At 51.3% G+C, this 15,734-nt stretch overlaps 1 protein-coding gene across 7 annotated transcripts in view; it reads left to right on the top strand.

The window, feature by feature from the left end:
- Positions 1 to 377: 377 nt before the first annotated feature.
- Positions 378 to 15,734, top strand: part of ZC3H4 (zinc finger CCCH-type containing 4) — a 42,108-nt gene continuing 26,751 nt past the window's right edge. For 2 of the 7 annotated variants that reach the window (XM_036114035.2, XM_036114029.2), the window contains exons 1-2: positions 960 to 1,376; positions 1,500 to 1,665. In XM_036114035.2, coding sequence (XP_035969928.2) covers positions 1,505 to 1,665 — 161 coding nt within the window. In that variant the 5' untranslated portion in view covers positions 960 to 1,376; positions 1,500 to 1,504. Of the gene's footprint in view, positions 502 to 959; positions 1,377 to 1,499; positions 1,666 to 1,811; positions 1,925 to 3,095; positions 3,158 to 3,229; positions 3,418 to 15,734 lie in introns of those variants that run through there. The other 5 variants (XM_078062739.1, XM_036114032.2, XM_036114033.2 and 2 more) reach the window with 5 other exon arrangements.

Raw genomic sequence — 15,734 nt, 5'->3', positions numbered from 1 at the left:
AGGGTCCATCACAGAGCGTGGCACCGTACAAGGAGGTCCTAAAAGCACGGAACTAAGATCCTTGGATGCAAATAGGACTGAACGAATTTTTGCAGGAGCCAGTGGAATGCCGGCACTGATGAAAATCCTTGAGGTTCTCTTTATGGCTAATACTAATGATTTTTGAGGCAATTATTTAAACACCAGGATTCAGTCTGCATCCACTGAATGGGAGTAGTAGTTCCTCTAAGTATAGCTGCGAGGGTCAAAGGGCTTTACGTTTGCACAGTGTTTGAACCCGGTTAATAGGTCCCTCGTGCAGCATTTATCGAGAGCCTTCCCCGTACCACGCTCCAAGTTCTGAAACTTCCTGGAGGTAGTACCAAGGACCGCCCCTTTCGCACCGCCCTTGAGTGACGCCACCGACCGAGGTCTCTAATGACGTCAGCTCCGGACCGGCTCCGCTCCATCCTCCCCAACTCCGGAAATCTACAACTCACGGCACCCGGCCTCCAGCTTTCGGTTATTATTTTTCTCTTCGTAGCCCGAATCCTTTTCCTCCCATTCTCCCACCTAAAACTTTCGGCTCTTCCCCCCTTCCCTCAAGCTGGCAATTTTCGGCTCTTCCCGCTTGCTCTTGGGCGAATTTCCCACTCTTTTACTCTGTCGATCGCATCCCGAGCTCCGCCCTTACGCCTTTTCCGTCTAAATCCCTCTTTCGGCTAGTTCCGCCTCCTGTTTCCATCCATCCTTTAGCCACACCCCCATCGCGTCCTTCGGCTCTTTCCGCCTCCCCCCGTCTCCCGCTCAGCTGCTTTCGGCTTTTTCCGCCTTGCCTCGGCCGCACTCTCTCCCTTCGGCTCTTTCCGCCGCCCTTCGGGAGAGGGCCTATGTCCTCTCCTCCACGTGACACGGCCTCCGCCTCCGCCTCCCAGTTCCCCCTCCCACCTCGCCCTTCCTCCCGCCTCAGCCTCTCGGCTCCTCTGGGCCGAGCCGCCATTTTGTGTGAATTTCTGACAGCGGCGGGGGCCGAGCAGCCGGGGCGCCTAGGGCGGGCAGACAGACAGACAGACAGTCGGCCCGTCTCCGCGGCCCGTTTCCTCTCTCCCTAAAATCCTTTTTTTTAACCCCCCCTCGCTCGCTCTCCTCTTCTCCCCTCCCCCCTCGCTTGCTCCATCGCGCGCGACCTGCGCTAATTACACCCAACCACCCACCAGTGTCCGTGTCCCCCGGGTCCCCCACCTCCGGGCCCGCGGGGGAGGTGTGTGGGGGGGCTTTCGCCCCGATGAGGGCCCCGCGCCCGTGAGCGAGTGACCCCAGGGGCGGGCTGCGGAGAAAAGCGGCGAGCGGCCCGCCGAGGCCTAGGCCGCGCGGCCTACGCGGAGGTCGGCGCAGAGGTGATTCCGAAACCGAAAAAATATATACCCATTCCTATGAGGAGCCCTCAGAGCTGAAGTGTGCCCCTCCCGCCACGCCCAAGCAGTCCTTTTTCGTGCATTAACATCCCCTCCCCCCCAAAGGAACTATGGAGGCCGCGCCCGGGACCCCCCCGCCGCCACCATCAGAGTCGCCGCCGCCGCCATCGCCGCCGCCGCCATCAACGCCTTCGCCTCCTCCGTGTTCCCCCGACGCCTGCCCGGCCACCCCGCACCTCCTCCACCACCGCCTCCCGCTCCCTGACGACAGGTCAGGCCCCCGGCCCGGCCGGGGCAGCGTCCCCGGGGGGAGGAAGAGGAGGAGGAGGAAGGGGGGCGGCCGCCATGTTGGGCCGGGCCGCGGAGGAGGAGGAGGAGGAGGAAGGGCGGGGTCGGTGGGTGTCTCTCGCTCGCTCGCTCTTTCTCGCTTGCTTTCTCTCCTGGCCTCATGCGTTTCCCCCCCCTCGCGGCGCTCGCCCGCTCTCCCTCGCTCTCGCTCTGTCTTTTTTGGGCGCCATGCTGAGGGGAAGGTGAGGAGGCGCCCCCCGGACCCCCGCGCCCGCCCGCCCGCCCTGGGGAGGGGGCGCTGAGGGGGGGCTGCGGAGGCCCACGGGGGTCCTGGCTGCCCCAGCGCCCGGAGCTGGCAGCCATGGGCCCGCCTGCCCGTCGCCTGGCTTCGGGGAAGGGGATGGGGGAGGGGCTCCCGGACCCTTTTGGTTGGGGGGGATCTCGAGCAGTAGCCCCGCTCTTAGGGGTTTGGAGTTGGGGGTCTCCCAGCCCTTGGCAGTATCCTTTCCCCTGGGGGAGGTGTCCCCTGCCCTACTTGGAGAGGTACCCTAGTTTTCTTAGGCAGAAAGTGGGGGTTCGTTCAGTTCTTTCTCCATCCTTTTAGTGGGGGGGGTCCTTTGGGTGGGGGCACTCGCACTTTTTTTTTGGCGGGAGGTGTTTCCTCGCTATATACCCTAGAGGGCAAAATTGTTGGGGGGGGGCAGATCTCTAGCCCCTTTGATGGAAGCCCCTGCCTCCTTTGGGGAGAAGCCCCTTCCCCGTGTTTTTTCTTAAAGGCAGGGGTCCTCTCGTTTTTCGTAGGTAGGTGATGCGTTTTTGGCGGGTGGGGGGGGGGCTGAGGTTTGGTTTCCCTTCCTTGTAAGGGAGAGGAAGTTGGTCTCTTCTTTCTCATGGGGTTCCCTCCTCTTTCGGGCTAAAATGGGGCGCCATCCCTTCCGGGAGAGAAAACGAGGGTTTTTTTTTTGTGCTTTGGCAGGGGGTGAAAGGGAGCGCCCCCCCTTCCCCTTTATTAAGTGCGAAATGGGTTCGCCCCACGCCCTTCTCTGTAGGATGATAAAGGCGCCAGCCCGGCGCGTTTCAGGGCGAGGTTGGGGCCCCTGTTTTCCCTTGCTCCAGAGGGTTGGGGTGCAGGGTTTGCCCTCCCTTTCTTGGTGGGGCAGGGGAAGAGGTGTCTAGAGAGTGGATTTGGAAATGGAAGGAGGTTTTCCACCGGCAGGAAAGGCAGGCAGAGGAGGAGTGGGGGTGGGGAGGGGAAGAGATCGCGCTGGACAGATGGCTGCCCCACAGCAGCCCGGGCTGGGGAGTCGCTTGAGGACCCTCCCCTAGATAGGGGTCTCAGCTAGGGCTTCCTTGCCAGGCACGACGGCCCCTTCTCCCCACTTCCACCTCCCCTTTTCCCTTTCTCCTTCACAGACCATACTTTGCCTTTTAAAAGAAATGCCACCCACATTCAGAGACACAAGTGCAGCAGTTTGGTGAGCTTTTACAAAAAATTTTTTTTGTTTTCTGTTTTGTTCTAATTAAATGTATCGTCCTGGGAATCGCAGCCCATCGCAGCCTGCCTCCAGTTCAAGGAAATAAACAGATTAGCAAAGGTCTGTGCGCTAAGCCCACGTTGGGTTTCCGGGCCCCCTCTTGGGGGCAGGTGCATTACTCAAAGGTGCTTACACGCTTTATTCGACCTCTAAGGAGTTCTCTTATGTCAGAAGTGTATGTCTTACAATGGGTTGGGATGGTAAGTAGCCTCTTTTATTGAGTAATTCAATTATCTCCCTCTTTTTGTCCCTTTCCTGCCTGCCTTCCTCCTGCCTTTAGACCAAAGTGATGCTTGAGTAAATTTATATGTTCGAATCAGGATTCTAAACCCAGTTGAGCCCTTTAAGACTTGCACATCCTTTTGATCTTTAATTTTTTTAATTTGTCGTACACGGTTTTCCTAAAGGAAAAAAAAAGCGTTACTGTAACATGACAAAAACTTATGTAAAAGGCCCATATGTTTTCAAGCCCTTGGTACCCTCTCCATTTCAGTCCATTGCTTTGTCTCCAGCCTTCATCTTTGAAGAAAGTGGATACTTCAGGTCCATTTGTAGGGGACGAGGTTAACTGAATTTGGTTTATGATACTTGCATTCGAGTTAAGGTCCTCCCTCCCCTCCATTCCCCACTCCCCCCCCCCAAAAAAAGATTGTGGTTCAAGTAGATCCAATTCGCTCCTTTTACTCCAATGTCTCTTATGGTGATGGACGTTTAAATTAAGCAAGTCATTTGTAAAGTACTGTTTAAGCACCAAATCTGTAAAGCGTGTCAAGCCCCAATCTCCTCTCCCTGTCTCCACTGTTCCTTTGTTCGAAAGCACATGCCTGACCGTGAAAAGTTGATGCAAACACGCCCAGTCATGGTGGAGAGAACACTTCCTCCAGCCCCCTGCCCCCCCCACACATACAAGATAAAAACAGCAACAGAAATGACTTGCAGAACCAAACACTGTACTTCTGATGTGTTTTACAAGCATAAGTTCTTCCGTTAAAAGACAAAACACGTTGAAGTTCCATTTTCCGTCTTGCCCACTTTTGGTCCCTGGTGTACTTTGGTAGCGAAAACTTTTTATAACACACAGCCCAATTTTCCCCTCCGAAAGATCCTGTTTCCTTTTTTTCCATTCTTAGGAGAAAAAAAAAAGTTCACTTACGTTGGGATGAGGAACCGTAAACTGCAATTCAGTGGGCCACTGGTTTTATTCTTTCTCTCCATATACTCACAACCTAACTGCTGTGAAGTGGTGATCTTAGGTATGTAAAATCAGTTGTGGGAGGAAGAAGCATCCACACAGTACAGTATCCTGCAAAAAAAATGTCTGAAGCACAAACTGAACACACCATCCAGTGCACAGGGTCAGCCGAAAAGGAATTGCATTTATTTGAAGTTTTCCCTCCTTGGTGAAATTCCTCCTCCAGGAGCCAAGTGCAGAAACTGGATGCTAACAGATGAACCTTCCAAGTTTCGAGGGCGACTAAGTTGTCGAAGGATGCTTGTTTAACTTTACTTGAAAATGAAGTGTGGAGGAAATGGGATTTCTTTTGTAAGTGAAAATTTTAGCAGTCATTCATTGAACTTAAAAGTATTTCCCCCAAACATTTAAAAAGTACTCAGGCATATCAACACAAGGGTTTATTGTTTTTTCGTTCTCAAAGGACTCCCATGAAAACCAAGAAGCCCCAGTAATTATGTCAAACTGTACTTCGATGGTCTTTGTTTTTGAAATGTCACAGTACTGCCTTTTTTCCCCCCCTAAACTGATGTACCAGTACTAGTTAAAATTCAAATTAATGGATGTTGCAAAAAAAAGGGTGTCACTCAGAATCCCTGATTTAACAGCACCTCTTAGACACTTGAAATCTTTAAAATTGTTATATTCTCTGTTGGAGAGGTTTAATCGGAAAGCAAATTAAAATATTCCCAGTAGAAATACAACCAATTGTGACCATGAAAATACGGATATTCTGGTCCTAAAAACCCTTTATTTTTTACTCTCCTCAAATTCGTTCTTCAAAAGAAAACTAGGATTCCCCCAACAGGGCTTTCAGTCAGACTGTCCTGTCTCCCAGATAGGGTTTTGATTTGCTCGGAAGGTTAAGTTTTTGATTCTTGACAAGCCAAGATTTTTAAGTACAGATAGCTCTTCTAGAAGGACACTCCTGTGGCTTTTGCTTAGCCTGGAAGGCTGATCCCAAGGGGGAACTGTTTTGCACCTGTGGAAATGAAGGTTTTCCCAGCCGTTGGCCTACCTGGCACATTAGAGCTGAATGGTTGACTCTGAGTTTGTTTCCATCCAGTTGAATGTAGACAGTTTCATACTGAGCTGGTTTAGTAATTTATCCTTAAATAATGCCTCCACCTCCTCTGCTCCTTTCTCTTAGATCTTTTCCCTGCCCCGGTAGGGGAGGAATGGATGTCTCAGGGTGGCCTTATTTGCTGTTCCCCTCTGCTAGGTTTTTGTGGCTATTAAGTCCCTAGAACCATCTCCTATAAGCCAGATCCAGTTACGGCAAATACCTGTATGGTGAAAATCGCTAATTATTTCCAAGCCTTTGTGGATAGCTCTAGGTCAAACCATATTCCAGAGAACCTGCGTTTTGGTCCCTGTGGATAAAACTGTCTAGTACCAGAGCGACGGGTTGACCCAGAGTAGGAAGTTGAGTGACAGAGTAATTCAGAGCAAACAGTAAGTGAATGGCTGAGTTTCTAAGTGAGCAAGGTACTTGCCCGTACCCTGGCAACAAAGCTCCTGCCACAATAGGAGACGAAAGGCTGGTTTCTGGCGTTCGTGGTAGTTGGCATTTAATAAGTTGATTGATTCAAGCATCCGGAGGAACAGTCTGCTCATCGGTGGTGGGAGTCTTGTCAGAATCAATGACTTGAGGCCGGTTTCATAATTAAAACCTACTGGAAAGAGTGGAAAAGCTGCCTGTTTGGGTGGGCCTTTATCTAAAGGTCATTTGGTTAAGTCCAAGGTAAAAGTGGGACTGTCTGGGGGGAACCAGATTTTCCTGGATTTGGCTTTCCAAATTTATCGGCCTCGTCTTTGCTTCGCAACGATTTTACTCTGATGGTTACTAAAGATGGCAGCTCTGGAAACAGTGCGCAGGGTTTCTTAATAATGATAGGGGATTATGTGGGCAGTTTTTACATTTCTTCCTCGATCAGTTGATGACAAAACCAAGACATGGCCCCTCAGATGGTATAGACTTAGTCGCATCCTGCTATTGGAATACTTTATTATTCCAATACAGGATATTTGCTGGGAGCATAGTTTGCTTCTCTTGGCCAAATTGCTCAGGATAGAGAATCTTTCTTGTTTTGTTTTGTTTTTGTTGTTTTTTTTGGTGACTGTATCTGTGTGAACTGGTGACTCAGCTCCCTATTTGTTAAGGCAAGTGGTGACATCTTCTGAATGTCGGGGGTGACAACAGGATAGGAAGGAACACTGTGGCCTTTGGAGACAGATAAGGTTGTGTTCAGGCCTGGCTCTCCCTGCAGTGGGCACCGAGGATAATGCCCGTTTCTCAGGGTCATTGCGGTCAAGTGGGCATACACAGGATGCCCACACAATGCCTGGCATTCGCAAATCTTGGTTTCTTTATCTTGCTGTCCCTACTAGCAAAAAAAACTAAATAAAATTTATAGTCTGGTATGTAAACAGAAACAAGCATAACATCTGTGTTTTTGAGGGAAGTCAATTTATCTTCCACCTCTTAGGTTTCTGGTCAGCTTATTTAATTGCAGGGAGCAGATCGGGGTGGAAACTCCGTGGAAGCCATCTTAAGGCATGTTTTGCTTGCTGAGCGGACAGGTGCTGGAAGAGTCATGGCATCTTGAGGTTATGCTATTCCTGTGTTCATCTTTGGCAGTTAGAATCCAAGTCTTGCTACGACCATGGTAGGCCTCCTGAGAGCTGAGAAAGCAGGGCTGTAGCACCTAACCCACTGTTGACGGGTCACATCACCTTTTAAACAAGTCCTTTACCTATGCTCTCCAGAGTCTTGAGAAATGAGCAAGGCCTGTCCCAGCCCCACGATTCCTTTGCCCCTTGGTAATTTGGCTGAGTCAGTTAAGGTTTTGTTCATTCAGCAGTCAGGCTTGTCCCGTGCTTTTCTTGGAGCAGAAAAGTGTTCAGAGTGTGCAGGGAGCTCTTCTCTCCTGAGGACTTTATTTAGATTTGGGCAAAGGTTGTTACTGCCGGAAGCAGGCCTCAGATTTTCTTCCCTTGTTTGACACCTGCAGCTTCTGGCCACGGTCAGGGGTTTGCTGCCCCTATGGCAGCTCTGGATACCCATCTGCGAAGTAGGTGTCTTAAAAATGAACTGCAAGGTGAGGCTGAGTGGCTGGATCACGGGTAACCGGTAGATCCACCAGTTTGCTGAGCACCTGGTTCCCTCGTCCTTGTCGTCCCTGTCGGGGGGTCCCAGAAACCATAAACTCCAGAAGCATAAAGCCTAGTAAGGCATGGATTCCATTTGTTCCCTCTAAGCCAGTGTTGGTCCTCTTCTGGGAGAGATGGTGGGGAACGGTGGACAGCATGGACGTGGGAGTCAGGCCGGCCGTATGAGACTCGTGAGTCATTGACTGCTAGTCTTCCCAAAGGTGTGACAGGGTCACTTGTGCAGTCCTATGAAGGGCAGAGATTACCTGCCAGGGACCTTCGGAGTGCTTCGTGTGTGATAGCTCACCCCAGCCCTACCCTGAGAATTTGAAACAGAAATGAAGTCACTTTTTTTTTTTGACAGAGACACAGTGAGAGGGAGAACACAAGCAGGGGGAGTGGTATAGGGAGAAGCAGGCTTCCCGCGGAGCAGGGAGCCCGATGCGGGGCTCGATCCCAGGACTCTGGGGTTATAACCTGAGCTGAAAGCAGACGCTCAACAGCTGAGCCACCCAGGCGCCCCAGAAATGAAGTCACTTGTCCAAGGTCGCAAAGCTAGGGGGTGTGGAAACAGAGTTAGAACCTGGGCAGCCTGTACCCGGACCCAAGCTCTCTACCCAAATGCCATCCTGGAGCTGACACTGCGGTGTGCAGCCATTAGTAGGATATGAAGTCCCATTTATTGATTTGTCGCCTGCATTTGAAACACAAAGACATGAGAGAGGATAGAAAAAAGCAGAGTACGGTGAAGTTAAAGCCGCTCCAGAAAACTTGTTTGAGAGAAATGTAAAGAAGGAGATGTGGGTCAAGGTCAAAGTTTAAAAGTTCTTGCTGGCAGGACAGGGGTGGGCAGTCTGTGGCTCTCTGATCAAAGCCCGCCCACCTGGCTTTTTATTTTTTAATTCTAAGTGAAGTTTTATTGGAACATAGCCACGCCCATTAATTTCTATGGTCTGTGGCTGATTTTGTGCTGAACAGCAGAGTTGAGTAGCTGGGACAGAGACTCTGTGGCCCTCAAAGCCTACAGTATTTACTCTTCGGCCCTGTAAAGAAGAAGGTTGCTGGCCCCCCACGCTGGTCTGACGTGCCTACTACCTGCACAGCAGCTGCCATGATTTTTGTTGTGGCAGGGGTGGTGGGTGGGAAGACACGCGGCTAAGGGAATACAGGGACTCCCTTTAAAGTTGGTCCCCACTGGCTGGCCCAGTTAGTAGAGCATGCATCTCTTGATCTTGGGGTGGTGAGTTTGAGCTCCACCTTGGGTGTAGAGATTAAGAAAAAAAAAGTAGGCCTCCGAGAGAGTGGGGTGTGCTGTCCCTCTGTGACCTGGTGCAGCTCCATCAGCCCTGTGTTCCACTCCTTCCAGTGCACATAGAGGCCGAAGCCTGGGCTTTCGAACCTTTAAATCAAAGGGATTTTCATTTATTAGAAGTAACTGGAGACTTCTTGAAGCCATTGTGGAAGCAGATCCCAGCTAACACATCCCTGTTAGGGCCCGACCCCAGGGAGCTGGGGCCAGACGTGAGTGACACTTGGCTCAATGTCATTTGCAGGTGGCCTGGGTTATTGCCCTCCTCATTTTCCTAACATCAGGGCTTAGGTTTCCTTGGGATTCCAGGCCCTGCCATTGCAGGGCACACCAGAGCAGTCCCAGAAACTGTAGCTTCTTGGCAACGTGGGTCGGGCTGCTTTCCTTGGGGGGTGCCGACTGCCGGCCACTTTCACCTCGGTTGATATGTCAATTGCGTATGGGCTTTTGTCCCCCTCTGGCCTCTCAGGGGGCCCTCCATAAACACTCAGAAATGAGTTTTCGATTAAAGACAAGCCCTCAATCACCTCCTTGGAGTTTGAAGTAATCCAGGTTACTGCCTGGGAAGTGGTCCAGTGTCTGTGTTGATGCAACTAACGAAGAGGGTGTGCAGAGCTGAGGTTGATGCTGGGTTTGTGTGGAATATATCACAAGTGCCCAGCCAGTCTGAGTCTGGCCCTGTGCTGGGCCCTTGGAAAGTCAGGTGACTCCCAGCCTCTGATGTGCCCTCCAAGGAGCCCACAGTTGACTGGAAGTTAACAAAGAGTTGCATACAGATAATTGCAGTTCTCCTTAAATTCTTTAGTGGTGTATGAACAAGGAATCTTAGTTGTCCGAGGCCCGGTTTCTTTTAAGTTGAAAATATGAATACTTTGTCTTAGTTGAACGTACGTTGAGTGGAACCAAACTGATTTCTTCAGAAAAAGTTCCAGACAAGGAAGAGTCTTGGTTCCCAAGTTCAGTGATTCAGTTTTCCTTTCTGGAATAATAGAAATCAGCCCTCCTTGGATGAGAACCAGCATCTTTCCAGCTGTAAGCAGTCTGAGGCATGGTTGGCGTGAGAAGGTGGTTAGGAAACTCTCTGCTGAGAAACCAATTTCAGGGATTCATCTGACAGGAGGAACTTGGATCAGAGAGATATCTTTACCAAAAACAGGAGTCATGTTCAGAGTGAGTGGGAGTGGAAGAATAGCCACTCAGGCAAAGGAAATGACCCTTGACTCTGTGAGACTCCTCTAGCAGGCCAGGTTTTCCCTCGATCAATTTGTTTGACACTCTACAGAAATGCTCTAAGAGGTTTGTGTGCTTGGACCAACCCCAGTATGGATGCTGCACCCTTTGGGAAGAAACATTCCTTCTGGTGTTGGACAACTTGGGAATTTCCTTCCCTGGGATTCCTCTTGCTTTCTGTCTGTCAGGGGAGAAGACCCTTTACTTGGGTTTTGGCTAGGATTCCTTGGAACTTTTCTGTGCACCTCTTATTCCCTGAACTATCCAGTCTTTGGTCAGAGTTTCAAGTGTCCCAGTTCCCTTTATTCGATGTTGGAAGGGCTGTAATTGCCTCGTGTCTTTGCATAACGATAGTTTTCCTCTTAAGGACTTGCCCTGGGCCAGGGTAGTGCTAAGCGCTTGATTTACGCGGTCTCAGGAAATTCTTCCCCTGAGAATTCATCTGTCCCAGAGGTTCTATCGCTGCCTTCACTTCGCAGTTGAAACCCTGGGGCACAAGAGTGTTAAGGACCTCGTCCAGTGTCTTACTATCTCACTTTGCCCTTTCTTGGGATACTGTTTCATTTAATCAGTTTTCTGTGCATCAGTCTTATTTTTGCCAGCCCAGTTACGAATTTCAAGGCAAGAGTTTTGTCGGTTGGCCGGTTGAGTTATTCTCTTCCAGATAATTTCTAATTATCTCAAGGCTAGAGGTGAAGAGTTGGGCCTGGAGTCAGAGAGTCCAGGACTTGTTCCAGTTTTGCTTCTTCCTGCCGTGACCCCATAGGTAGATTTCTTCTCTTTGAGCCTCTCCGTAAAACGGGATGCTGAGGACCCATGACAGATGTAGGTTTACTGCGCCTTGGTGCGAGACGAGTAGAAGGGAACTCAGTAGTATGGTGCCTGGCATGGAGGTTGCTAATACAGAATGTTCATAATGAGTACTTCCCACTGCTTTTGGTGTATAAGGCCCTGAGGTATCCAGGCAGGTTTTGTCATTGTGGAAATGAGAGCAAGAGGTAAGGCCTTGTTGAAGGGTGATGGAGCCTCCCCCCACCCCCTTTCCCTGACCCCAGACTCCAGCTCTCTGCCTTCCTTGGCAACCTCTCCTCACCTTGCTGAGGCTGTCCCCACTCAGGCCATCCTTTTTTCTTTTTTTTAACCTATTATGGAAATTTTCTAGCATTTTCATGAGAGGAGAAAGGCCATCATCTACCCATTTTCAACAATTATGTACCTTTTGCCAATTCTGGTTCATCTCACTACATCCCCCATCTGCCTTGCGAATTTTAAAGCAGATTTCACATCATTTCACCTGCAAGCTCTTCGGCACATATTTCTAGCTTAAAGAGCTTTTTTTAAATAGAACCACAAAGCCGTGATCTTCTCTAACAAGATTAACAGTAATTACTTAATATCTGAAATACCCAGACCTGGTTCAGATTTCTCCGTCATGGCCCACATTGACTTCTGGCAGTAGGTGTGTTCATATCCGGGTCCCAGCACTGGGCGGCCTCTTCTCACATTGTTAAAGTGAGGGCTCGGGGTACTGGTGGTCATTGGGCTTCTCGTCTCCCATGCTTGGTTTGCGCTTGGCTGCTCGGGTGGGGTGGTGTCTGTGACGGAGGCAGGTTACCATGGAAGTGGTGTGATGTCACAGTCTCTTGTGACCCCACCTGAGAATGTTGGGGGAAAGGGAGACACAGAGCCCATTTGCTCTTGATTTCTGGTCGATGAACCTAGGTAGTAAGGACACTGAAAAACGTGCAAGACCCAGAGGCTTATTTCAAGAATTTCCTGCCTCTGAAAATCCCTCAGCGAGGTTCCTCCCCAACCCCTGGGGCTGCTTCACCTCAGCGTCAATGCAGGGAAAGGCTCTGTGCCTTCGCTCCTAGTAAACAACTGCCCCACACGGTTGGATTTGGGGACTTCTGCATTTAGGCCTGTCGTTAAACATTTGAAGAGGCCGAGCCTCCTTGTAATTTTGTAATTTTGTCCCTAGTTAATAGGTCATTCAGAGCCTACCCAGGCAATTTGTTGAGCGCTTGGGCAGTTAATGATCATAACCCTGACCTTCACATTAACCTAGCCACCTCTTGTCAAGGGCTCTCATGATCTTCAGGTAACAGCCACTGCTCCCATGAGTTTCCATCTTTTTTGTGTGTGTGCCCTCCCCCTTTTTTTTGTAAACCAACGTTGAGCCACAAACTCGGGCCCCTTCTAGCTTCCATCCAGATCTCTTGTCTAGAGAATTTCCATGTTGGGAAGCTTCATTTTTTTTAAGGGGCCTTTGTCCATTCTTCCTGGGGCTCAGCTCACCCTGTGCCTTTCCTTTCTGGTCAGCCACTCGGTTACTTTGTCTTACCACCTAAATTAGAGCTAAGGAAGGGGAGATACCGGTTTGTCGGTTTCGGCAGCAGGATTTGTCAGGAGAGGACCGCGCATGCACGGTCGGGCCAAGTGAAGCAGGAACTAGTTGGCCAGCAGTTAGCAGTGGCCCCCAAGGGGAGTTGGCTGTAGCTTCTCTGTAGAGAAGACGCTTTCCAGTGAGCATCCGGGCCAGTTTAGGGTTATCCATGCAGAGGCACACTTGTGGTAGCTGGTTCTTAAAACCAGTAGCTGCTTTTCGTCTGGTAGTTGGTGCCTTCCTCATGTCAAGGGCTTTATCCATATTATCTCATGTAACCCGAAAAATCCTTGTAGGTACCACAGTTATCCCATTCCACAGACGGGAAAACCAAGGCTAAGTGTACCAAGAGCGCTGCTAGGGAAGCAGCAGAGCTGGTACTCGGCCTGCAGGAAGAAGCCCCATGCCCAAATCTGTAGGCTGGTGGGTGGGGCCAGCCTACTTTGAATCGTGAAGTTTCTTTACCCAGTAACTGTTCTTGCCAAGCCCATGGTGTATGATGACTTCAGCACTCTCCTGTGCCGTGTGGAGTGGCCAGTCGGCAGTCCTTAGAATGGGCATCCAGAGCTGGTCTTTGACCTGAGAGGAGGGGCTGGCTGTAACCAGCTCTGTGAATGGGAATTTAAACGCCCTGGAAGCCTAGTCCAGGAGGCACGAGACAGATCTGACCCTCGGCTAGTCATTGGCCTCTGCCCATTCCCTCCTGGGCGCTGGTTCCAAGGCAGTCCCCGGCTTGGTTGGCTTCCCGTCCCTAATGGCCCTGGCAGGCCGACCCCGGTGCAGCCATCCTGGGACGTTGCCAGTCCGGGCCCTGGGAATAAGGCCGTCCCGGCTCCGGTTGACGCTACAGGCTTTCTCCTGCGTGCTTGTCTCAAGAGGGCTTGGCAGGTCTAGATTGAAATGATTAGCGAGACGGGGCTTCCCCCACTTTTCTTGAGGGATTATGTCACAGTCTATTAGGCGCGCTCCCTTGGTGCTTAATCCCACTCTGACATGGGTTTTGCTGGCAGTCTGCGAAGTGGCACCCCTGAAGCCCGGCTGCTGTTTGTGGAGGCTGCTTTTGTGCAGGGCGTGTCCATGGTCCCCAGGATTTCCGCCCCCCATCCCAGCGGGTTTGGTCGTCTTGTCTTTTTTTCCCTCGTTCACTGCTTAAAGGAAAACAGAGCTGTATTCATGCAGGACATTTAGCTGGGAGTTTCCTGCGGTAACAGAGGGGCACCCCCGCAGGTGACCAGAGGTTAGCCCGGGGCTTTGAGAAGTTTGAGAGCACAGCATGGCCAGATGTGCTGAGAATGCACAGTGGTCCCGGAGTGTCCCCGGTCTCTGTCCCCTCCAGTCTCCCGTTTCCCTTCGTAAGTCACCAGCAGTTGGTTTATACTGTTTATTTTTCAGTTTGTCCCAGGTCCATCTCAGGAAACAAAGTTCTTTTTTTTAATTTTTTTAAAGATTTTATTTATTTATTTGATAGAGAGAGACACAGCAAGAGAGGGAACACAAGCAGGGGGAGTGCGAGAGGGAGAAGCAGGCTTCCCACAGAGCAGGGAGCCCGATGTGGGGCTCGATCCCAGGACCCTGGGATCACGACCCGAGCCGAAGGCAGACGCTTACCGACTGAGCCACCCAGGCGCCCCAGGAAACAAAGTTCTAAGTATTCACTCCCCGTTTTGTAAAAAGTTGCATGGTAGATTCTCGCTGAGCCCAGATGTCCTGGAGGTGTCAGTATAGATAATGCAGAGACTCCCTCTTTGGCCGAAAGTCTTCGTAGGGTGGATTTGAATGAAAAGGTCTTCTTCTGGAATCATTCTAGGGGATGGTCAAGGCTTTGGAGTTGCTTCGATGGTCTTTGTGCCCCGCCCCCAGGTGTTAGCTGCAGAACGAATGGCCTGCGCGTTCAAGCAGGTGGGCGTGTGGCAGCAGGACAGGGGCGGTGGCCTCGGCTGACCTTGGGCAGGACCTTTCTCTGCCCTGTCCTGGTGTCCTCGCCCTGGAGTGGGCGGAGGTGAGGGAGTGTCTGGACTGTCTGGACTGTCTGCTCCTGACAAGTCCTTTCACCTACTCTCCCTTTGAACTCCTCCTGTCTGAAACAAGACAGTTGAAGGGGTCTTGCCATTGGAGCCTTATTTTCTTGAATCAAGGCTTCTGGGAGTCCGGGGAGGTTCTTGTCTTCCCGCGTTCCCTCTACCCCTGCCTTCCCTGGGATGCTGGGTGATTTTCACCATGTCCCTCTACCCTTTTTCCTTTCCAGACTGTTGTCAAGAGTGATGCTCTTTTTAGCTTCTCTTCATGGAAGGCCAGCCTCTGTCTTTTCGGTTTGTCTCTGGGCCTTCCTCCGCTCCGTAATGTCCGTCTGTATGGTCTGGCCGCCGCTCCCTGTGTTTGCTCCTGAGGTGTGGTGACCTGGCCTGCCCACAGTGTTCCCAGCAGGGACACGCATCATGTTTGCTCCAGAACCCCCCCCCCCCCACCTCCAGGCAGCAGAGAGTGTGCCATGCTGCCCTCTAACAGCCACTCCCTCTGGCTGGCCCGCTCACCAGAGCCAGTTTCCCCAGTTGGGTGGTACTTTTACTGCAGGGAAGGCCACTCCAGCCACACCCTGTTCTGTGGGCCGCACCCAAGCCGGTGCCGGAAGGTGCCTCACTTGTCAGGAATGCTGGCTCCTCCCAGCTTTGCTCTGCATCTTCGTGCGGGGCTGACCACTGCCCCCCCCAACCTGGTGGTTTGCAAGGAAGCCACACAAGGCGCCCATCGGTCACTTCCCTGTCTTGTTTCCTTTGAAACATCAGAACAAATTTTGTGTCCTGAATTGTGTGTGTGAGAGCTGCCCTTGACCTCTGCTGGGGTATCTGGGTTTGGGGCCACTTGGGTTTTAAGCCGACCTGACCTCATTGAATTGGGAATGAGAGTTAAGAGAGCAGCACCACCCCGGGGTAGACAAAAGGGGTGGTGCGAGTGACAGGGCGTGAGGGACTCTGGGAGAATCACCAGTGTGTTGTTTCTCCACGCAGCTCAGTAGAACCTGCAGGAGCTCTGGGGACCTGCTCGCCTGGTGGGCTTGTTCTCACACTGACCCTGGTCTTCTCTGAGTAGCGAGCTCTTTTCTCCACGGATTCGGTCCCTTTGTGGGTAGCCTTTTGGGTCCCGGGTTCATTACGCCACTGTTTCTGTTCTCATCGTCTTTGTTTGGGGTCCTAATTAATAAGGAAGGAAC

The sequence above is a fragment of the Halichoerus grypus genome, chromosome 15, assembly GCF_964656455.1.
Source record: "Halichoerus grypus chromosome 15, mHalGry1.hap1.1, whole genome shotgun sequence".
NCBI classification, from domain to species: Eukaryota; Metazoa; Chordata; class Mammalia; order Carnivora; family Phocidae; genus Halichoerus; species Halichoerus grypus.
Note: the sequence above shows the minus strand (reverse complement) of the source record. Positions and strands in the feature narration are given on the sequence as shown.